Genomic DNA, 25,375 nt, shown 5'->3' on the forward strand with positions numbered 1-25,375 from the left:
TTACTTTTAAATACTGTTTATGCCTAATAATCAGATTCAATTTCATGTTAACTCTGATTTACAAAATATCAACACACAATATACAATGCACTTAAAAAATGTGTCCCAAATTCTTATGGAGATAGTACTGGTCAAGCAAAAGCCCTACAAACATATCCTTGGAAACAAAAACCATTTCAGATATGGGCTGTTTTATATGAGTCAGCAGTGGTCAGTACTGAATGGTGTAGGCTGACTTCATGTTGATATTAATTGTTTACTGTTATTGGCTTTGTTCGTCTCTCTATTTCACCCTCAAACTGTCATTCTGTTGCCAGGTGTAGCACTTACAGCTGCCTCCTATTAGCCATTTTGTATGTATCACTTTGAGCTTTCGCTAGCGTCGGAATAAGATTAGCAATTCTGTAATGTATGAACGATGTAAACAGTGCATTGTAGTCTTATCACTCTACATGGGAAACAGCATCCTGATCTTCTGCTATCACACTCTTTTCATATATGCTGTATTCTATATTCAGTAAGTTGTTCCAGTGACTTACAGATAAGAGATCATTCACATCAGGGCAAAAGGATCACAGTAGCTCTTACAGTTTTCGTATTTTGTATAGTGAGAACCGATTGTTGTACAGAATGATTCTGAAAGAAGTGTGTGAAGAATTGGAGGTGGTGAAGGCATAAACCATACTTTTGCATTAACAGTTTTGCATAAGTATTTCTTTATCCATATCACTTTCAGCATATTCAAACAATTGAAAATCTGTGATGCAGTAACAACAATATGAAAAGGATAGACTGTTGCTCACCAAATAGAGACAGGCACACTCAAAAAGACTGCTAAATATTCTTCATCTGTCAGACATAATCATTAATCAGATGTAGAATCTTGCACATGTTCACTCAGGAGTTTCTCACAATCCTGGCCAGTGTTGTTTCCAGGCATTAAGAATGTGTTTGAGGTGAGCAGTGATATTTGCTGGAGTGGGTAATGGTGGTACAGAAAAGTTGAGGGACAGGGAGGCGGAAGGATAGCAGGGTAGGGACCAGCGGAGAATATGTTAGTGGTGATCAGTGTGTATACTCACCCTGAAAAACACAGGAATTTTTCATTATATTAGTTTTCCATAAATTTTTTGTAATTTTGACTTGTCAGAAGTAATAGTCTAAGAAAGAATTTCACTTTAGCCACTACTGTAAAATAGTATTGCAGCGATAAATCATAAACAAGTGGATAACACCAAAATAAAACTTCAGTTGCGAAGAAAATGTGCCATTTACAACAAAACACAGTGCACACACACGAGTGTCTGCCGACAGCAAAACGTGTCGAAGGCTTTGGGACAAATGTTGTTGTTGTTGTTGTGGTCCTCAGTCCTGAGACTGGTTTGATGCAGCTCTCCATGCTACTCTATCCTGTGCAAGCTTCATCATCTCTCATTACCTACTGCAACCTACATCCTTCTGAATCTACTTAGTGTATTGATCTCTTGGTCTCCCTCTACGATTTTTACCCTCCACGCTGCCCTCCAATGCTAAATTTGTGATCCCTTGATGCCTCAAAACATGTCCTACCAACCGATCCCTTATTCTAGTCAAGTTGTGCCACAAACTTCTCTTCTCCCCAATCCTATTCAATACCTCCTCATTAGTTACGTGATCTACCCACCTTATCTTCAGCATTCTTCTGTAGCACCACATTTCGAAAGCTTCTATTCTCTTCTTGTCCAAACTGGTTATCGTCCATGTTTCACTTCCATACATGGCTACACTCCATACAAATACTTTCAGAAATGACTCCCTGACACTTAAATCAATACTCGATGTTAACAAATTTCTCTTCTTCAGAAACTTTTTCCTTGCCATTGCCAGTCTACATTTTATATCCTCTCTACTTCGACCATCATCAGTTATTTTACTCCCTAAATAGCAAAACTCCTTTACTACTTTAAGTGTCTCATTTCCTAATCTAATCCCCTCAGCATCACCCGATTTAATTTGACTATATTCCATTATCCTCGTTTTGCTTTTGTTGATGTTCATCTTATATCCTCCTTTCAAGACAGTATCCATTCCGTTCAACTGCTCTTCCAAGTCTGTACTGTCTCTGAGAGAATTACAATGTCATCGGCGAACCTCAAAGTTTTTATTACTTCTCCATGGATTTTAATACCTACTCCGAATTTTTCTTTTGTTTCCTTTACTGCTTGCTCAATATACAGATTGAATAACATCGAGGAGAGGCTACAACCCTGTCTCACTCCCTTGCCAACCACTGCTACCCTTTCATACCCCTCAACTCTTATAACTGCCATCTGGTTTCTGTACAAATTGTAAATAGCCTTTCGCTCCCTGTATTTTACCCCTGCCACCTTCAGAATTTGAAAGAGAGTATTCCAGTTAACGTTGTCAAAAGCTTTCTCTAAGTCTACAAATGCTAGAAACGTATGTTTGCCTTTTCTTAATCTTTCTTCTAAGATAAGTTGTAAGGTTAGTATTGCCTCACGTGTTCCAACATTTCTACGGAATCCAAACTGATCTTCCCCGAGGTCCGCTTCTACCAATTTTTCCATTCGTCTGTAAAGAATTCGCGTTAGTATTTTGCAGCTGTGACTTATTAAACTGATAGTACGGTAATTTTCACATCTGTCAACACCTGCTTTCTTTGGGATTGGAATTATTATATTCTTCTTGAAGTCTGCGGGTATTTCGCCTGTCTCATACATCTTGCTCACCAGATGGTAGAGTTTTGTCATGACTGGCTCTCCCAAGGCCATCAGTAGACAAATACCATGCAGTAATTCGTAACAACAAACTGCTTTCAATGAGTGCAATGTCACTACTGTTAACATTGTTAACACATCATGGAAAATGGTACTTTGAGAAATTTTATTTACAAAGTTAATTTCCTTTTACACAAGATTAATTAGGCTATGTGAGAGAATGTGTGATGAATTCCTTAATTCAAGGAGTGTTTGACTTTCTTTCAAAACAAACTGCTTGTTGGCTTCTGTCTTCGGTTCTTTGGCCGACATTTGTTTGAAGATTTTTCTGACATTTCGCCAGCATGAGTGGTTGACATTGTCCAAGTTTCAACCCCCATTGCTGGTGGTGGACTGGAGACGAGCTTGCTGCTGCAGACTATATGTACATGTGTGCCATGTCCGAGGGCTTTCTTCTTTCTTGTTGAAGCTGTTCTTGTGTTTGTGTATTTCTATAATGACTCTGAACAAATGGGTGTGATAGCTCTTCTCTACAGCCAGAACTTCCATGTTGGCGAATTTTATTATGTGGTCAGTCTAGCACAATGTGTGCTCTGCCACAGCTGATTTCTCTACCTGCTCCAACCTGCAGTGTCACTTATTTTCTATGATCCTGGTGTGATTGATTGTCCAGTCATTCCAACATGAACTTTTCCACATGTGCATGCTATGCAGTATATTCCCGACATTGCAAGTGGGTCCCTTTTCTCCTTTGCCTGTCTGAGACACTCTTTGATCTTCTTTGTTGATATATAAATAGTCTTTATGCTGTGTTTGAGCAATATACGGCCAATTCTGTCCATCACTCTGGGAATGTATGGCAGAAAGGCTGTACCTGACATGTCTTTTTCTGATTTGTCACTTTACTGAGTGTTTGGCTCTGTTATACTTCTAATGTAACTTGTGGAATACCCTTTGCTCCTCAGAACACTTTCCAAGTGTATGTTGTATGTCATGTCTGAGGTGCTGCAGCTCACATACTCATCTTCCTTGCTTTATGAAAGTATTAATCATGCCTCTTTTCTGATTTGGGTGGTGATTTGATAGTTTGTAGAGGTATCGATTGAAGCTGTTCGTGGGTGATATTGTTGTGTGCAGAGAAATAGAAATGGTATAAAATTTTAGTGAAATAAAGGAAGCTGTGCAGAGGATTGACATTCAACACAGTGATTGGCAGTTGACTCTCAACATAAAAAAGTAACTTACTGCCTTGAATAGGCAGTGAAACCAAGTAATAGCTGATTGCATGATTTCTGAACAAGTACCAGAGGCAGTGCCTGGGAGTATGCATACAGATTTAAGGTGGAATGATCACATAAAATGAATTGCAGGACAGGCAGCTGTGAAACTGAGATTCATTATAAGATTAGATTAGATTAGATTTACTTTCATTCCAATTGATCCGTAGTGAGGAGGTCCTCCAGGATGTGGAACATGTCAGAAAAACAACAATACATGACAAATATTTACAACTAAAACAAATAAGCTAATGTACCATTCCACACATCCCAAGTGGAATGATCGTCATTTTTTAATGAACACTAAGAGTCATTTTACAAATACTAATGCACTGAATTTAAAATAAAAAAGTTTTTTATTTATTTATAAGGTAATAAACATGTAATACAACTACTGTAATACTTATTTACAATGAACACATTACTGCACTGAAATGGTGCAGAAGTTAGATTATACTTACACACACACACACACACACACACACACACACAAATTTTCAATGAACACATTACTGCACTGAAATTGTGCAGAAGTTATGTTGTACTTATATACAAATCAGTTGGTTTTACTAAGAAATTCATCGATGGAGTAGAAGGAGTTGGTCACCAATAAATCCTTTAGGCTTCTCTTAAACTGAATTTCATTGGTTGTTAAGCTTATTATGGCTGCTGGCAAGTTATTGAAAATGTGTGTTCCTGAATAATGCACACCTTTTTGTACTAGACTAAGTGACTTTAAATCCTTGTGAAGATTATTCTTATTCCTAGTATTGATTCCATGAATTGAGCTGTTGGTTTGAAAAAGTGATATATTTTTAATGACAAATTTCATTAAGGAATAAATATATTGGGAAGCAGTAATTAGTATCCCTAGTTCCCTAAACAGGCTTCTGTAGGATGTTCTTGAGTTCACACCACATATAATTCTTACTGCACGTTTTTGTGCCCGGAAAACTTTAGCTTGGCTTGATGAATTACCCCAAAAAATAATCCCATATGACATTATGGAATGAAAGTAAGCATAGTATGCCAGCTTTTTCATTTTTATATCCCCTATGTCTCATAAAATTCGCGTTGCAAACAGAGATTTGTTAAGACGCTTCAGCAGTTCTGTGGTGTGCTCCTCCCAGTTGAATTTATTATCAAACTGTAATCCCAAGAATTTAGCACTGTCCACTTCTTCTATCTTCTTGTCATCGTATGTTAGACATATACTCTTGGGACACCCCTTACAAGTTCTGAACTTAATGTAGTGTGTTTTTTCAAAGTTTAGTGACAAAGAATTGGCTAGGAACCAGTGATTAATGTCCACAAATATTTTATTGGCTGATCTTTCTAAGACTACACTTGATTTGCTATTTATTGCAATGTTTGTATCATCGGCAAACAAAACAAACTTGGCATCTGGTAATGTTACTGATGAAAGGTCATTGATATACACAAGAAAAAGTAGGGGCCCCAAAATGGAACCTCGTGGGACCCCATATGTAATTAGTTCCCAGTTGGATGATGCCTGATAGCTTGATACATGTCTCTTTCCTAATAACACCCTTTGTTTCCTGCCAGAGATATAAGATTTGAACCATTTTGCAGCATTTCCCATTACACTATAATATTCTAGTTTACTTAAAAGGATATTGTGATTTACACAGTCAAATGCCTTTGACAGATCACAAAATATACCAGTTGCCTGCAATTTTTTGTCTAATGAATTAAGCACATTTTCACTGTAAGTGTAGATAGCCCTCTCAATATCAGAACCTTTTAGAAATCCAAACTGTGACTTTGACAGTATGTTATTTGAGATAAGATGGTTATAAAGACGACTGTACATTACTTTTTCGAAAATTTTTGAGAATGCTGGCAACAGTGAAATTGGACGGAAATTTGATGCTATTTCTTTATCTCCCTTGTTAAACAGTGGCTTAACTTCAGCATATTTCAGCCATTCAGGAAATATTCCACTGATAAACGACTGGTTACACAGATAGCTTAATATGTTACTTAGCTCAGAATCACATTCTTTAATTAACTTTGTTGATACTTCATCATACCCACTAGATGTTTTTGATTTTAAAGATTTTATGATGGACATTATTTCTGTTGGGGTAGTGAGGGTCAAATTCTTATTATGGAAGTTACTTGAAATGTCTGGTCTAAGGTAATCCATAGCAGCATCTACCGAACCTGACAACCCCATCTTTTCAGTAACAGTTATAAAATGTTTGTTAAAAAGTTCTGCAACACTATACACATCTGTCACCAATGTATCATTTACTCTTAATGTTATTTGTTCTTCTTCATGTCTGGTTCTACCGGTCTCCTCCTTCACTATATCCCATATTGTCTTTATTTTGTTATCTGATATGACTATCTTTTCCTTGTAATATATTTGCTTTGACATCCGTATTACAGTCTTTAATATTTTGCAGTATTTCTTATAATGTGCTATAGCATCAACATTGGAAATGTTTCGGATTGACAGATACAGTTTTATTTTTGTTTTACAAGATACCCCTATTCCTCGATTAATCCATGGCTTCTTTGTAGACTTTGCTCTAACCTTGGTAAGTTTTGGGGAAGCACAGTCCACCTGAAGGAGGTAGGTTTCAAAACCCTCATTTGACTGATACTTGAATATTGCTCTCTGTTTGGAAATCATACTAGAAAGAACTGACAGAGGAAACAGATAAGATCCAAAGTTAAGCAGCTTGTGTAATCACAGGTTTGTTTAGTAAGTGCAATAGTGTAATGAATGTACTCATCCAACACCAATTGTAGACATCACAAGGAATGCATTGTGCATCAAGGTGTGATTTAATGTTAAAGTTCCATGAGCGTACTTTCCCAGAAGAGCAAATCAGTATATTGCTTCCTCCTACATAAATTTTGGGAAAAAACCATGGAGGTAAAATTTCGTAGATGCAAGCTGATGTGGATTCTTAACGGCATCCATTTTTCCTGCACGCAACTCGCTACTGTAACAGGAAAGGGAGGAAGTGACAATTGTACACGAGGTACCCTCCATCGTGTACAATAAGGTGGATTGCAGAATGGAAAGGTAGGTGGATGTAAAGGCGTTGGTGTATTCCTACCCGTCGACAACCTGCCCAGTTCATGGGAGTGTTTGTCCCATGTGCGTCATCAAATCTGGGGGCAGCAAGATGTATTCACTCAGCTTCATGAGTTTTTGGATGAAGGCTCAGGTACATTTAAGATTTAGTGATAACAACATTGGCTGCATGCTGTAGTATCAAAAGCCAGATGGCAAATATAGGACAGAATGGTCTATATTTCTTTGAAGTATTTGTTTCTGGACATAAATGTATAAGATTTTCTATTTCTAGCCAGTACTACCTCCATTAAGAATATGGAACACATTTTTAAACACTTTGTATAAAAACATCTTCCATCTGTACTTGCTTTGGACATACTTACAAAGTAGTGGTGGTGGCGGTCACCGTCGTAGTAGTAGTAGTAGTAGTAGTAGTAGTAGTACCCATGGTACAAAAGGTACAATATTATTGCTAATTAAACAGTGCTGCTTTGACATTTTCTTTTTCTGTTTCAATAAGATTGTGGCTACAAAATCCACGTTTCACATGTTGAAGAGGGTGTGCGTGGAGCACATGAAGTAGATCAATTTAAACAGGGTACTTCTCAGAGTTATGAATATGAAGACACTCGTCAACATGAGGAGCAACAGCAGCCACATGAGCAGCATCACCAAGAAGAACAGGTATGTGCAGTGTGTAGGAAATGTTGCAACAATATGTCATTCCTTTCTTTTAATTTATTTTTGTACTCTGTTTTAATTCTTTTTTCCTAGTTTGTCCTCCATATCTCTTCAATCTCTACTAGCCTGTATTTTAATAGCAGACTCATTTATATTCTTTATTTTCATCTTGGATATTTCAGTTTTACCATAATTTATAGTTGTACAAAGATGATCCAGTAACCTCTTACGTTGTATAAATTGTTGTGCCATACAAAAAACTCCATTACCACTGTGGTGGTGAATTAGATTTACTTCTGGAGGAGGCTGAGTCAATACTGCAAAACACACACACACACACACACACACACACACACACACACAAAATATTCAGTCATGTTGTTATAGCTTGAACAGGATGAAATACTTAACTTTCCTCAGACTAATGTATCACATGATATGCTACAGAATAATAGTTCCTTCTCTCAGTGTGCAATCGACTATAAACTTCACTACATAACTCTAATAAAACTCTTGCATTATTGGCATTGCAGTCACAAAATGCTTTTGCTTTTGGCGATGATTGCAGAGTGGCCTGATTGGCACTCTGCTCTGATGCAGGTAATTGGAAACTATTGAGGTCCTGTTTATGCAGAAGTCTTGTTTGTTGCTGCTTCTGGTAGTGACTGTACTCACTTGTGGCTAGGTCGTAAGGTACTGACTTCGTCATGGAACCTCGTTCTTCAAACGATGCCACGCGAATACTCCATGGACATTAACTTACATGTCTAGAGACAATAAAAGCTTTTAAAGATCAATGGTAGTTGAAGGTTGCTGTGCTATGGCACTGCCAAGTACAGTTTTAAGATGGAGATGTTGACAGGCACATAGTCTGTAATTGAAGATTGAGGAATAATAATGGTTTTAGTGCATAAGGAAAATGTTCGTAACTGCAATACATCACCAAGCAGTGGAAGTTCATGGAGCAAGTGTAATGTCATGAAAATTGTGTGGTTTCATTTCCAGGAATTTCATAATGGCAGAATGGGTGTGTTGGACGATCAAAGGACAGGGCGACGAAGTTTGTACACCTGAAGTGACAATGTGCACCATGTCAAAGGGTACATTCAGTATGATCGTCGTATTTGTGTGAGACGGATAGCAGATGAACTGAACATGTCCAACGGCAGTGTAATGGGGACCATGCACGCTGCAGGATGTTCTCGCTGGGTACCCTGGCACCTCGTAGATGAAAGTAAAACTGAGCCATTGAGGTTGTACTTCAACACTTAAGGCAGTATCAGGTGGAGGGTGTTCTTTTCCTTCACTTTAATGTCACAGGGAGCAAAACATGGGTACATCATGTGACAGCTGAGATGAAGAAATCATCAGTGCCATGGACACACCATTAGTCTCTAGATTTCATATACATACTCCACAATCCACCATATGGTGCGTGACCAGAAGGTACCCCTCTCAATAAACTGAACTCAGCCATTTGCCTTCCCTATCACAATCCTCACATGCTTGTTCCATTTCATATCGCTTTGCAACTTTACACCCAGACATTATTAATGCCATATCTGAACATGACAGGTTTGTTTTTCCTACCTGTCTGCATTAACTTACATTCTTCAATATTCAGAGCTAGCTGCCATTTAACACACCAATTAGAAATTTTGTCTAAGTCATGTTGTTTTCTCCTACAGTCACTGAACTTCGACACCTTCCTATACACCATAGCATCATCTCAAACAACCGTATATTGCTAACCACCCTGTACGCCAGATCATTTATGTCCATAGAAAATGATAGTGGTTCTGTCACTCTTCCCCGAGGCTCTCCTGACAATACCATTGTATCTGTTGAACACTTCCATCAAGAATAAGATACTGGGTTCTATTACGTAAGAAGTCTTTGAACTATTCACATATCTGAGAACCTATTCCACATGCTTGTACCTTTGTGAAAAGTTTGCTGTGGGGCACCTCTATGACTATCATAGTGAAACTAAATGATGCCAATTCATTGTCTAAGTGAGATGCTAACAACTGCTTATCTGCTGTTTCTGGCATAAAAGCTCTCATAGCCTTCTTGACTGACTTGTTAATTTTTGTAACAAAAGTCGCTATGATTATATCGTGATCAGTAATCCCCCTCCCTGTATTGATGACATCAATAAGGTCCGGCCAGTTTGTAACTACAGTGTCTAAGATATTTGCAGTGTGTGTGGGCTGCTGAACTAGCTGCTCAAGACATTGTTTAGAAGTATGTTCCAAAGTACTTCAGAAGACTTTCTGTATGGATCCACTCCAATGAATCCCTGGACACCACAGTGGAAGGATAAAGTCACTTTGGAATTGGGTAGCTATTAAAAAGATCTAAGAGTTAATTTGGTTTCACCTAGACCTGTTATATGTAACTGGATAACTTCACTGTTACATTCAGTTTCAACATCAGCAAAGGCAATATTTTTGTCAACTGCAGTGAACACTCCTCCTGTGGCATCTAGTCTGCCTTTCTGACATACATTCCATGACTTACCAAGTATATTGGAACTGTCTCTTCAGGTTTTAGCCATCTCTTAGACCTAAAAATAATTTGAGCACAGGAACTTGCCTGGAGGGCAGTAAATTTGAGAATGTTGTTAGAAATTTCTTGACAAATTACTGATAAAATTTGTACAGTCGAAGCGTCTTTGCTCTGTGTTGACTGGCTAATGTTCATCACATTATCTCAAACTAAAGTCTAGCCTTTACAAAAAAAATACATGCACTCCGCAAGTTCTCTGCTTCCCATGTAGCTGCTTCCTTTGTGTAGTGCACCCCTGTCATATGAAGGGGAGTCTTACAATTCCCCACGTGACTACGCAGGTCCAGAAATCTGCAGCCAAGACCGTCACAAGATTCAAGCCCTTGGTTGAGACGTTCCAATTGGCTCCAAACCAAAGGACCCCGATCAATTCTGGGAACAATGCTGCTAATTGCGAGCTTTATGTGCAACCTGCATGTAAGGCCAGCAGCCTTCACCACCTACTCCTGCCATCTGTCTGAACTGAGGATGACCTCAGAACCCACGGGGCAGGTGTCTTTGGAGCCAATGTGAGCCACAACTTGCAGATTACTGCACCCTGCGTGCTCGATAGCCACAGGCAAGGCCACCTTAACATCTTGGATGAGGTCCCATGGCAGACGTACTGAGTGCGCATTTGCTTTCTTTCCAATCCTGAATGCTGTCTTCCTAAGGGGCTCCATAATGCAACATACTTTGGAGTTCCTGATAACTAGCAAATCCCTGCCCACGTGTACCTGCTGACACTGCTGAAGGAACAGCCACCGGTCCACTCACCTCTCCCTATAACACATCCAGAACAACAATATCTGCAAAGAAAGTTATGGCCACCATCCTTTGAGACAAGCAGGGTGTGCTGCTGTTTGATTACTTCACCCATGGACAGACTGTGAATGCTCTCGGTTACTGTGCAATACAGGAGGAGATGGAATGTATTGGAACTTTCTCCATACTGCCCGGGTTTGAAGCATCCGGCTGCTTGCCACTTTAAAGCCAAAACATTCAGGAGACTATTATTAAGTAGTTCCTAAAGCAGAGCTCCAATTTCTTTTATGCCTGTTTTAATGGATTGGTTTACCAGAGGAACATATGCTTAGATAGCAGTGGTGACTATGTGCCTTGTAACTTTGTATATCTCCTAGATTTTCTCAATAAACAATTTTACCTTATTTTTTGAACCACCTTTGTTTCTCATTTACATTATAAAACCTGTCTCTTTAAACTTGTGAAATTTATTCGTTATTGGATATTTGCATACATTAGACTGCTACTGCCTCCTCCTCCTCCTCCTCCTCCTCATTTCTGCAATGCAGCAGACTGACAGAACTAAAGCATCATGAAGAATGTGAATTACTGGTAAGATATGTATCACCTAAGATAAGATGCACTCAGGTCCTTAGGTTTTGAAAACACCAATCCATTTGCAAGTGTCAGTAGCTCTGCAGTTGTTTTATCATTTAAAAATTTACTAACAGTAAGAGTACTATTTAATCTGTGAGCTTGTGTTACTGTTGCAAAGTGCTGCATCAGAAAATGCTATCAATCACTGTTTGGGACTCTTGCAAATGATATACTATTTTATTATTGTACAGTGTCCACTTCCACTAAACGTAGATAATATAAGACAGTAAACAATAACATTTGTAATCAGGTATATTTTCCTGAAAGATTTAAGTATGTGGTTGTGCCACTCATGTATGCAAGTGACCTCTGATTATAGAGGCACCTCCCTCCTTCCAATATTCAGCAAAAAACAATTTGCAGCATAATATTGGACCATCTGTTGAGAAAAATCTTGTAATAACAGCTCTTCGTGGCTTTCATAATGGCTTCTCTACAGAGAGAGCGATATTTGATCTACCAGACTCAGACCTGGTAGAGCAAAACAAGAAAAAGTACCCTGTTCTGACTTTGCCAGTACCTTGGATTGTGTTGGTCATAAAATTCTTCCAGGGGAACTAAAACTGTGGTGTTATAGGCTCTCCACTTACATGGATGGAGTCATGTTTTAACAGTGGTCATATTAATACATGATACCAAAGGGATTAGAGTCATTTCGGAGTGGGGAATCATTATGATGTCTTGTGAGGTTTGGCACTTGGTCCCCTCCTGTCCTTGAGCTGCATAAATTATTTGCTTAAAACAGTGGTGTTTCCTGATTACATGACTATACTGATGGAGGACCCAAACACATTCATTTTTATTCCAGACCCTGCTAGGAAAATAACTGAACAGACTCATGTTATGCAGTTCCAAAGAAATAAAAGTGACTTGCAGGTACCAGTAGCAGAGATGAGTGAGCATACATTCAGTAAAACTCCATGTATGAAGCTCCTGGATTCACTGTTTGGTGATAAACTGAGGTAGCAACAGATTTGAAAAAATTAAACAAGAAGCTCAGTTCTGTCTGTGTTGCACTAACCAATGTCTCTCAATGTGTTGACCTCCAGACATAACTGCAAGCATACTTCATGCTGTACTGTCGGTGGTGTAATCTTGTGGGGCGAAACATATCAGGCAGGTAGAATATTGTGTCAAGTTGATAACTGAACATCTTGCAGAACCCTGTTGCGGAAGCTAAGGATTCTTACACTTCCATGTCGATCCGATTACTTCCTTATGATATTTGTGTTCAACAAAACAAGCATTAATTTAACATGAACTGTGCAATTCACAAGGACAAGACACGAAGTAGAAATAAGTGTAATTCCAATGGCAACCATGTGTACCATGACTGTATTACTGTCAATATATTTTGGATAAATGGCAACATCAGTAAATATTGAAATTCTTTATCGTACAGATCGATTTCAATTACTGTGTGACCATCTTCAGTGCATAAAAATATGTAAGAACCATCAGACATGATCGTAACACAATTGTGGCCCTATTTATACCCACCACCAAAAAATACAGAAACAGAAAGATATATACAAAAATACAGATTCTTGTACATACCAAGTTATTCAAACCTTGTAGGCCCATATCACAACACCACAATATTTTCTATGAGGTGTAAAATGTACTGTGATGATTACTTCCAACATATAGTTTTACTTTTACAGCATACAATAATTTTTAAATTTACAGAAGAGTCTATCTTGTAACAGTAGCAGTTGCTCCCAGTGTACAGTGCACTTGTAGCTTATATAGCCAACTAGCTAAGCTCAGTATTGTAAAAATAAGTATCATAGTGCCATCTATATTCAAAAGTGTACAACAGGCAGACAAAAAATACAACAAAAAACATTAATAGAAAAATCAAAGCAGACACAAAAATAACCTTTTAATTTCACATATCACATGATGGGTTTTTACCATCAGAAGTCATAGCAAAACTTTAAAAGATGCAGTCCAGGCATAATAAAAATACACTCCTGGAAATGGAAAAAAGAACACATTGACACCGGTGTGTCAGACCCACCATACTTGCTCCGGACACTGCGAGAGGGCTGTACAAGCAATGATCACACGCACGGCACAGCGGACACACCAGGAACCGCAGTGTTGGCCGTCGAATGGCGCTAGCTGCGCAGCATTTGTGCACCGCCGCCGTCAGTGTCAGCCAGTTTGCCGTGGCATACGGAGCTCCATCGCAGTCTTTAACACTGGTAGCATGCCGCGACAGCGTGGACGTGAACCGTATGTGCAGTTGACGAACTTTGAGCGAGGGCGTATAGTGGGCATGCGGGAGGCCGGGTGGACGTACCGCCGAATTGCTCAACACGTGGGGCGTGAGGTCTCCACAGTACATCAATGTTGTCGCCAGTGGTCGGCGGAAGGTGCACGTGCCCGTCAACCTGGGACCGGACCGCAGCGACGCACGGATGCACGCCAAGACCGTAGGATCCTACGCAGTGCCGTAGGGGACCGCACCGCCACTTCCCAGCAAATTAGGGACACTGTTGATCCTGGGGTATCGGCGAGGACCATTCGCAACCGTCTCCATGAAGCTGGGCTACGGTCCCGCACACCGTTAGGCCGTCTTCCGCTCACGCCCCAACATCGTGCAGCCCGCCTCCAGTGGTGTCGCGACAGGCGTGAATGGAGGGACGAATGGAGACGTGTCGTCTTCAGCGATGAGAGTCGCTTCTGCCTTGGTGCCAATGATGGTCGTATGCGTGTTTGGCGCCGTGCAGGTGAGCGCCACAATCAGGACTGCATACGACCGAGGCACACAGGGCCAACACCCGGCATCATGGTGTGGGGAGCGATCTCCTACACTGGCCGTACACCACTGGTGATCGTCGAGGGGACACTGAATAGTGCACGGTACATCCAAACCGTCATCGAACCCATCGTTCTACCATTCCTAGACTGGCAAGGGAACTTGCTGTTCCAACAGGACAATGCACGTCCGCATGTATCCCGTGCCACCCAACGTTCTCTAGAAGGTGTCAGTCAGCTACCCTGGCCAGCAAGATCTCCGGATCTGTCCCCCATTGAGCATGTTTGGGACTGGATGAAGCGTCGTCTCACGCGGTCTGCACGTCCAGCACGAACGCTGGTCCAACTGAGGCGCCAGGTGGAAATGGCATGGCAACCCGTTCCACAGGACTACATCCAGCATCTCTACGATCGTCTCCATGGGAGAATAGCAGCCTGCATTGCTGCGAAAGGTGGATATACACTGTACTAGTGCCGACATTGTGCATGCTCTGTTGCCTGTGTCTATGTGCCTGTGGTTCTGTCAGTGTGATCATGTGATGTATCTGACCCCAGGAATGTGTCAATAAAGTTTCCCCTTCCTGGGACAATGAATTCACGGTGTTCTTATTTCAATTTCCAGGAGTGTACAATAAAGTTACACCCTGTGATGTAAAGGACAAGATAAAATTTTATAGGAATATACCTAAGGTAAAAGCGCATAGTAATTTCTTAAAAACAAATACAGAAAAGTTTAACATCAAAAACAGGCCTTCTACATTTCCAAAAATGTCAATTAAATGTAAAAACATTAATCCTTTACAATGGGATGCTACGTGTACGAAGACTTGACCAACCTGATGACTGACATTATCAGCATAAATTCTTAACAGACATTTACAAAAAGTAACAAAAAGACATTAATCTGCCGGATGGTGTACCACACCTGTAATGCTGCTATTTTTCATATGAGCAACTGATGTTAAATTTCAGTAACAACAAAGTGGGCGACTGTGGTAACTTCAATGAATAAACTGGCATATGCCAAATATACATAGCAAATAGCACTCAAAACTGAAACTAATATCCATCATTTGCTGTTAGAAAACCTGTTAAAAACCTCATATCAAAAAATTGCCGAAGAAGAGGCTTGCCTAAATGTGCACCAAGTTTACACTCAAATTGTGAATCAGCTTGTTGCTCTGCATAAAAGCTTCATGCTGGCTAATCTTCTGTATCACTGCTGGCCTTGTGACAGCCTTCTTGCCAATGCGCTAGGCTGTTCTCACAGTCCTCCCAAAAATGGGCAGTGTCCATAACTGTCTGCTTATTAAGCAACATGCAACTACGAGATTTCAAATTGCAGAAAATCTCCATCTCCTCAAGGAGATAGGGATATCTGCCCTTTTCTCCCCTACATAACAATTAAAGCTGTGGTGTCAAGTTCGGAGGATCATGGTCGGTATCAGTTAAATCTGCTGCATCTACATCTACATCTACATTTATACTCCGCAAGCCACCCAACGGTGTGTGGCGGAGGGCACTTTACGTGCCACTGTTATTACCTCCCTTTTCTGTTCCAGTCGCGTACGGTTCGCGGAAAGAACGACTGCCGGAAAGCCTCCGTGCGCGCTCGAATCTCTCTAATTTTACATTCGTGATCTCCTCGGGAGGTATAAGTAGGAGGAAGCAATATATCCGATACCTCATCCAGAAACGCACCCTCTCGAAACCTGGACAACAAGCTACACCGCGATGCACAGCGCCTCTCTTGCAGAGTCTGCCACTTGAGTTTATTAAATATCTCCGTAACGCTATCACGGTTACCAAATAACCCTGTGACGAAATGCGCCGTTCTTCTTTGGATCTTCTCTATCTCCTCCGTCAACCCGATCTGGTACGGATCCCACACTGATGAGCAATACTCAAGTATAGGTCGAACGAGTGTTTTGTAAGCCACCTCCTTTGTTGATGGACTACATTTTGTAAGCACTCTCCCAATGAATCTCAACCTGGTACCCGCCTTACCAACAATTAATTTTATATGATCATTCCACTTCAAATCGTTCCGCACGCATACTCCCAGATATTTTACAGAAGTAACTGCTACCAGTGTTTGTTCCGCTATCATATAATCATACAATAAAGGATCCTTCTTTCTATGTATTCGCAATACATTACATTTGTCTATGTTAAGGGACAGTTGCCACTCCCTGCACCAAGTGCCTATCCGCTGCAGATCTTCCTGCATTTCGCTACAATTTTCTAACGCTGCAACTTCTCTGTATACTACAGCATCATCCGCGAAAAGCCGCATGGAACTTCCGACACTATCTACTAGGTCATTTATATATATTGTGAAAAGCAATGGTCCCATAACACTCCCCTGTGGCACGCCAGAGGTTACTTTAACGTCTGTAGACGTCTCTCCATTGATAACAACATGCTATGTTCTGTTTGCTAAAAACTCTTCAATCCAGCCACACAGCTGGTCTGATATTCCGTAGGCTCTTACTTTGTTTATCAGGCGACAGTGCGGAACTGTATCGAACGCCTTCTGGAAGTCAAGAAAAATAGCATCTACCTGGGAGCCGGTATCTAATATTTTCTGGGTCTCGTGAACAAATAAAGCGAGTTGGGTCTCACACGATCGCTGTTTACGGAATCCATGTTGGTTCCTACAGAGTAGATTCTGGGTTTCCAAAAACGACATGATACTCGAGCAAAAAACATGTTCTAAAATTCTACAACAGATCGACGTCAGAGATATAGGTCTATAGTTTTGCGCATCTGTTCGACGACCCTTCTTGAAGACTGGGACTACCTGTGCTCTTTTCCAATCATTTGGAACCCTCTGTTCCTCTAGAGACTTGCGGTACACGGCTGTTAGAAGGGGGGCAAGTTCTTTCGCGTACTATGTGTAGAGTCGAATTGGTATCCCGTCAGGTCCAGTGGACTTTCCTCTGTTGAGTGATTCCAGTTGCTTTTCTATTCCTTGGACACTTATTTCGATGTCAGCCATTTTTTCATTTGTGCGAGGATTTAGAGAATGAACTGCAGTGAGGTCTTCCTCTGTGAAACAGCTTTGGAAAAAGGTGTTTAGTATTTCAGCTTTACGCGTGTCATCCTCTGTTTCAATGCCATCATCATCCCGGAGTGTCTGGATATGCTGTTTCGAGCCACTTACTGATTTAACGTAAGACCAGAACTTCCTAGGATTTTCTGTCAAGTCAGTACATAGAATTTTACTTTCGAATTCACTGAACGCTTCACGCATAGCCCTCCTTACGCTAACTTTGACATCGTTTAGCTTCTGTTTGTCTGAGAGGTTTTGGCTGCGTTTGAACTTGGAGTGAAGCTCTCTTTGCTTTCGCAGTAGTTTCCTAACTTTGTTGTTGTACCACGGTGGGTTTTTCCCGTCCCTCACAGTTTTACTCGGCACGTACGTGTCTCAAACGCATTTTACGATTGCCTTGAACTTTTTCCATAAACACTCAACATTGTCAGTGTCGGAACAGAAATTTTCGTTTTGATCTGTTAGGTAGTCTGAAATCTGCCTTCTATTACTCTTGCTAAACAGATAAACCTTCCTCCCTTTTTTTTGTATTCCTATTAACTTCCATATTCAGGGATGCTGAAACGGCCTTATGATCACTGATTCCCTGTTCTGCACATACAGAGTCGAAAAGTTCGGGTCTGTTTGTTATCAGTAGGTCCAAGATGTTATCTCCACGAGTCGGTTCTCTGTTTAATTGCTCGAGGTAATTTTCGGATAGTGCACTCAATAGAATGTCACTCGATGCTCTGTCCCTACCACCCGTCCTAAACATTTGAGTGTCCCAGTCTATATCTGGTAAATTGAAATCTCCACCTAAGACTATAACATGCTGAGAAAATTTATGTGAAATGTATTCCAAATTTTCTCTCAGTTGTTCTGCCACTAATGCTGCTGAGTCGGGAGGTCGGTAAAAGGAACCAATTATGAACCTAGCTCGGTTGTTGAGTGTAACCTCCACCCATAATAATTCACAGGAACTATCCACTTCTACTTCACTACAGGATAAACTACTGCTAACAGTGACGAACACCCCACCACCGGTTGCATGCAATCTATCCTTTCTAAACACCGTCTGTACCTTTGTAAAAATTTTGGCAGAATTTATCTCTGGCTTCAACCAGCTTTCTGTACCTATAACGATTTCAGCTTCGGTGCTTTCTATCAGCGCTTGAAGTTCCGGTACTTTACCAACGCAGCTTCGACAGTTGACAATTACAATACCGATTGCTGCTTGGTCCCCGCATGTCCTGACTTTGCCCCGCACCCGTTGAGGCTGTTGCCCTTTCTGTACTTGCCCAAGGCCATCTAACCTAAAAAACCGCCCAGCCCACGCCACACAACCCCTGATACCCGTGTAGCCGCTTGTTGCGTGTAGTGGACTCCTGACCTATCCAGCGGAACCCGAAATCCCACCACCCTATGGCGCAAGTCGAGGAATCTGCAGCCCACACGGTCGCAGAACCGTCTCAGCCTCTGATTCAGACCCTCCACTCGGCTCTGTACCAAAGGTCCGCAGTCAGTCCTGTCGACGATGCTGCAGATGGTGAGCTCTGCTTTCATCCCGCTAGTGAGACTGGCAGTCTTCACCAAATCAGATAGCCGCCGGAAGCCAGAGGGGATTTCCTCCGATCCATAGCGACACACATCATTGGTGCCGACATGAGCGACCACCTGCAGATGGGTGCACCCTGTACCCTTCATGGCATCCGGAAGGACCCTTTCCACATCTGGAATGACTCCCCCCGGTATGCACACGGAGTGCACATTGCACTCTAGTTGGATCTGTCAGCAATATAAATTAATCCAGCGCAACATGCTCACAATATCTCACGCCGAGTTTTCTCCCTGTCTGCCCCACATAAATAGCATTACAATAAGCACACTTTGGCCTGTAAAACCCTGACTCTTGAAAAACATTAAATTTATACATACTATTAATTAACAATTTATGGAACCTGCCGCCAGTTAAAAATTAGATGGCCACGCCTAATTTTTGGAAAATCATAGCTATTGTAGTACTAAACATCCCATAGTAAAGTAAAGTAACTAATTTTTTCATCCAATACTATCTGTAACTGGCACACACTCCTGAGCGTTGGTCTTTTATCTTTTTACTATAAATGTTTCTCAAAAAAGCATCAGTGTAGTTATTCACTCTTGCTATGTACAATATGTGGGGGTGGTTTGAAAAGTTATCGGAATTGTATAGAAAAAAAGTACTTACATCACTGAAACTTTTTAAATTTCAATGTAGTCTGCTTGTAGATTAATGCACTTGGTCCAGCGATGTTCCAGTACCTTGACCCTAGCTCAAAAATGAGTTTCCTCGAGGCCTGCAAAATAGTTGTCAACTTTGGTTATCAGTTCTTCATTTGAAGTGAATCTTCATCCACCAAGAAAAATTTTCAGTTTTGGGAAGAGATGGAAGTCTGACGGAGCCATATCAGGTGAATAAGGCAGGTGTGGCAATAATTCATACCTTAGTTCTTGTAATTTTGCCATGCCAATCGCACACGTGTGCAGGTGCGCATTGGCTTGATGGAAGATGACTTTCTTCCTTGCTAAACCTGGCCTTTTTTCGTGTATCTTTTGTTGCAATTTGTCCAGGAGGTTAGCATAGTATTCTCCAGTAATTGTTTGGCCAGTGGGGAGATAATCTACAAACAGAATCCACTTTGCATCCCAGAACAGTGATTCCATTATCTTTCTCGCCAAAGGAATTGTCTTTGTTTTCTTTGTTGGCGGAGAATCAGCATGATTCCACTGCTTTGACTGTTGTTTTGTCTCTGGGGTATAGTAGTGCACCCAAGTTTCATCTGTGGTCACAAACCAGCGCAAAAAATGTTGTTCGTTTTCCTAAAACGGGCCAAACATTGTTCCAATATGTCCATTCTCATGTATTTTCGATCCAGCGTCAAGAGTTACGGCATCTATCTTGCAGATAATTTTTTCATTTCTAATTCTTCAGTTAAAATGTGATATGCCCTTTCAGATGACATCTGGCAAGCGTGAGCAATGAAGCTCTTTCAATCGGCAATCCTTCATGACCATTTTGTGCACTTTTGCAATGATTTCTGGAGTAGTGAAACATCTTGGCCAGCCACTGCGCAGATCATCATCTAAGCTCTCCTGACCAAATTTAAATTCATTTGCCCACTTGGCAACAGTTGAATATGAAGGAACAGAGTCCCACAGTGTATTCTGGAAATCAGCATGAATGTCCTATGCTTTCATACCTTTCTTTACGAAGTACTTAATCACTGCTCGAATCACGATTTTTTTCCATCTTTGCAAATCACTTCGTGGGAACAACAACAAAAACAACAACAACAACAACAGAGCCATGTCACCGCCACAGCTCTCTTCCAAGAGCACTGATGTGGCATGTGATTACAGGCAACAGTCCAGTGAATATCATGTGGAAAATTCGTTGAGCTAGTGGTGACCTCTCGTGGTGATTCCAAGAACTTTTCAAACCACCCACGTAGTACAATCAATTTTGAAATCAGCTTCTGGAAATGGTAATCTAAGCAGTATATTCACAGCAAAATTGAAAAATGCCTTCATCAATTTCAGTACTCTCTCCTTTGATTAAGAGAACAGTATTGTCAGCATATCTGTAGTAATATACTACGTTGATAGTTTTATTTTAGAGCCCTGTTTGCTATTTATGTGTGGCATATGTCTGTTTATTCATTAAAGTTACCATAATCGCTCACTTTTTCGTTATTGAAATTTGAAATCAGTTGCTCACATGACAAAGAGCAGTGTTACAGGACTGGTACATCATAGGGGAGATTTTTTTTTTTTTAAGTTTTTTTAATTACATTTTGTAAATGCCTGTTAAGAATTTATGCTGATAATGTCAGTCATTAAGTTGGTCAAGTCATCGAGTATGACAAGAGAGAGCATAATGTCCCATTGCAAAGGATTAACGTTTTGACATTTAATCGACGTTTTTTGGAAATGTAGAAGGGCTGTTTTTGATGTTAAACTTTTCTGTACTTGTTTTTAAGAAATCACTATGTGTTTTTACGTTACGTATACTCCTATAAAATTTTATCTTGTACTTTATATCAGATGATGTAATTTTATTGTGTTTTCGTTATGCCTTTACTGCATTTTTTAAAGTTTTTCAATGACTTCTGACAGTAAGAAAACATCATGTTATTTTTATGTAAGCTTTGGTTTTTTATTGATCTTTTTTTATTATTATTATTTGATTTCTGTGTGTTTTACACTTTGGAATATAGGGGCACTATCATGCTTGTTTTTGCAATACTAAGCTTAGCTAGTTGGCTGTGTATGCTATAAGCATACTGTACATTGGATCGGCAACTACTAAGGTTACAAGAGAGACTTGTCTGTAAATTTTTTAAAAGTATTGTTTGCAGTAAAAGTAAAGATATCTGTTGGAAGTAATCATCACAGTACATGTTACATCTCATAGAAAATGTTGTGCTGTTATACGGGCCCACAAGGTTCAAATAATTTGGTATGTATGAGAATCTGTATTTCTGTGTGTGTTTTTCTGTTTCTGTATTTGTTTGATGCTAATTATAAATAGGGCCACAATTGTGTTAAGATCCTCAGGTGTGATGGTTCTTATGTATTTTAAGCACTGAAGATGGTCACACAGTGACCGAAATCGATCTCTAAAATAAAGCATTTCAATTTTTAAGATCAGTGCTGACATTTATCCCAAATATATTGTAGAAATAAGTTCCAACTAGACCAATAATTTCTGTCAAGGCTTCACAATGGGGTTTCATATTATGGTGCACAAGTCTGTAACAGATTGCTGTTAGATGTCAGGCAGGAAATTGAAAATATCCTTGGCTAGTCAAATGCATAAGCCAAATTAAGCCATTCAGAGGTGAAACGAAAATGGAGGACAGTTGCTACTACCAGCATCATCTGGTGCACATTGTAATCTAGACTTATGCCCATGTCTTCTCATCTTTACATATATACATTGATGTCTTTTGTTCTCTTCTGCCTGTAAGTTTGGGCTGTGAGATTGAGGATGTGGATTCCATCTTCAGTGTTCTGTGCAGTGGCACTGGTTTTCCAGTCAGGTCGACAATCCATCTTGGTTGTGTGAAATACTGTCATCTTCCATTCTGGTACTCGTAATTTTTGGACTCACTGGTCATCTTCAGGGATGAAGTCAGTTTTGTCCAGTATGGATGTGAAGTAGTGTCTAATTGTAGACTTGCGCACGCAATGACAACAAATCATCCCGGAACACAGTACAGAGCTGCATCCAGGTATGTTCCTTGAGTGAGGCGGCGTGGAATAATAACCGGCCCAAGTATGTGGTCGCCAAGAATCTGTGCCCACACATTGGTGCCGTACCGATGCTGAGAAGATACCTCAACCCTGAGGGTTGTCTGTAACCTATAGGTGATGATTATGCAGATTGATGGTGTCAGTTCTGGTAAATATTGCTTCGTCAGTAAAGAGGACTGATGACAGAAATGCCATAATTGTGATAGTCTGGTGCAAAATCATCGACAAAATCATTCCTGTAGAAGGAAATCCGATGTTGATAATTCTGCACTTATTGCAGCTGATAGGGATAGTAGTGGTTGTCATGCAGAATACACATAATCATACTGTGGCATACACCATGTTGGCGTGTCACTTGCCGGAGCTTGTCCTAGGGTTCATCTCAATACCTTGGGGAATCTAGACTTCCAAATTTGGTGTACGCACAGTCCACCACCTCCCTTCATGCTCGTCTGTCTGAAAATACCTGTGATCACACAGACACACAAAAAGGGCTTGAAAAATTGTTTGACGTAGATGGTGTCTCTGAGGGTACTTGTCACAATATAGCCATCCTGCCTCGCAACTGTTTCCATCTGCTTGGCTGTACACAAACACCATGTTGGCTTGTTCCTGATTTGAATATTGGACCATTATGCTGCTCACAGTACGCTGCGTCAGTCATGCTGCCTGCAACGCATGAGGAATGCAGAGCATGTGGTCAGAGGAACTCTCATTTATCAGAGCCATCTACTGTGGCAAACGATGCACTTCCAGACACATGTTCATAAGACCTTTTTTCTTACATTTCCAGTCAGGAAGCTGTCCTTTCAGTTTGTCTTATTTTATTATTGTTGACCCTGTATATCGACACACGTTCTTCTTCTATATGTTATGTAATTTGAAGTCCCCTGCCGTATTTTTTTGGCTGTATGTGGAAGATAGTCTCAGGAACTATTGTAGGGATATTAATACAGATTTTACTAATACATAGACTGATTCAGGGTGGACTGGGCAGCTTGATTGTTTGCAGCTCCCATCTTTGCCGTGAGACATCATTCGAATGCCTATTACATATGGAACACACAGCATTCGTGTGTCCTGAGAATGCATGCTCCTTACTGTGAACGTCATATTATTAAGTTACCTAAAGCCATTTTCTGAACTTTAGTCATAACTCTACTCAGTGGCCTATAAATAAAATTACCGCTTTGCCACCCAGTCGTCTGGCCATAGACATTTAGAGCTTCTTATGCTGAGCTGTGTGGCAGATTACTAGATAATAAAACATGGCCACTGCTTGATACAATGCCTCCTTTGTGTCTAATCTTTATATTAGATCATATCTTGTCTAGAATGTAGCAAAATGATAACAGTCTGTATAAAGATCGAAGTGAATGTACGAACTATACTAAATCTTTGATATAAAACTGGATCTTTAATCAGGAAAAACAAGACGACAAATTCAAAATTCTTAACTAAGGCAAGCGAGAGAGAGAGAGAGAGAGAGAGAGAGAGAGAGAGAGCGCTTTTTACTTATTGTACATTGTAGCTAAGTGGATATGCTGGAAGACATTCATACAAAATCCACCAAAATACTGAAAAAAAGACAGAAAATTGATGCACCCAGAATGTCGTAAATATCAGCTGATTGAAAGAACAACTAATAAGGGTGAAATGTTGTTTGTTTTTCTGCCAAATGAAAATTTAATCTCTGCAACCAGATACATATGTATTTGTTTAAGTATGGGTATGATGTCATTAAATTGTGCTGTAGACAGAGCCCTCCTTCGGTCAAAGCTGTGTCCATTCTATCTGGAGTAATTTTCTTACAAATTTATTTCTGTATTATATCACTGCCCAACTGAACTTCACACTGCAGACTCCTCACTGCAGCATGTGCCTGTTCAAATTATTTACTGTTAGTGTTTCCTTGTTGGACTATTCCAACATATTTTCTATTGCTCCAAATTTTTTGTAAGCACCAACAAAATGTCGACATTGGAAATCATCTCATGTAGTTCTGCAAACAGAACAGACACTCTAAGAATACAGTCTTCAGAAGTTCACATATCATTGTCATCTAACCAGACAAAGAAACAATATTGGAATTGTTTGATATAGTACCTTTTCTTCCTCATGTTTCCATTGAGGGGGAGGGAGATGTTTATGTAACGCAGGGAATATTCAGTAGAACCATGGCAAAGGACGAAGAAAAAGAAATAGCAGAAAAATGTAAGAAATGATGTATGCTTGAGAAGCACAATGTTAAGTGCTGTAAATATAATTTTCAGGAACAGATTTGGAGGAACCACAAATCCAAGTGAACAAAATAATCACAATTCCTTGAATCATTACAAGCAATTATTGGAGAAATGGTGTTAACAGTGGTTATAAATAAATCTATAGTGTTTCAGTGTAATGAAGAAAAATGTTGTGCAGGTATGCCTCTTTGTGGTTGAACAATTGTTTATATATTATGGATCAAGCACCTGGTCATCATTCCCTTTCGCATCTACATTTTGGTTTTATTTGAAACAGTACTTTGTACATTTTATTAACTTGCTGTATAATCTTCCTTCCATATTGTCTCAAAAGTTAACCAAGGTACAAAAATTGA

The 25,375-nt window shown here is 40.1% G+C and overlaps 1 protein-coding gene across 1 annotated transcript in view; it reads left to right on the forward strand.

Annotated features, from left to right (window-relative positions):
• The window catches only part of LOC126251790 (nucleoprotein TPR-like), a 419,454-nt gene that overhangs the window by 360,803 nt on the left and 33,276 nt on the right, over nt 1–25,375 (forward strand). The window contains exon 23 of the mRNA XM_049952417.1: nt 7,570–7,733. Coding sequence (XP_049808374.1) covers nt 7,570–7,733 — 164 coding nt within the window. The remainder of the gene's footprint in view (nt 1–7,569; nt 7,734–25,375) is intronic.

Source organism: Schistocerca nitens, chromosome 4, assembly GCF_023898315.1.
Source record: "Schistocerca nitens isolate TAMUIC-IGC-003100 chromosome 4, iqSchNite1.1, whole genome shotgun sequence".
Taxonomy (NCBI): Eukaryota; Metazoa; Arthropoda; class Insecta; order Orthoptera; family Acrididae; genus Schistocerca; species Schistocerca nitens.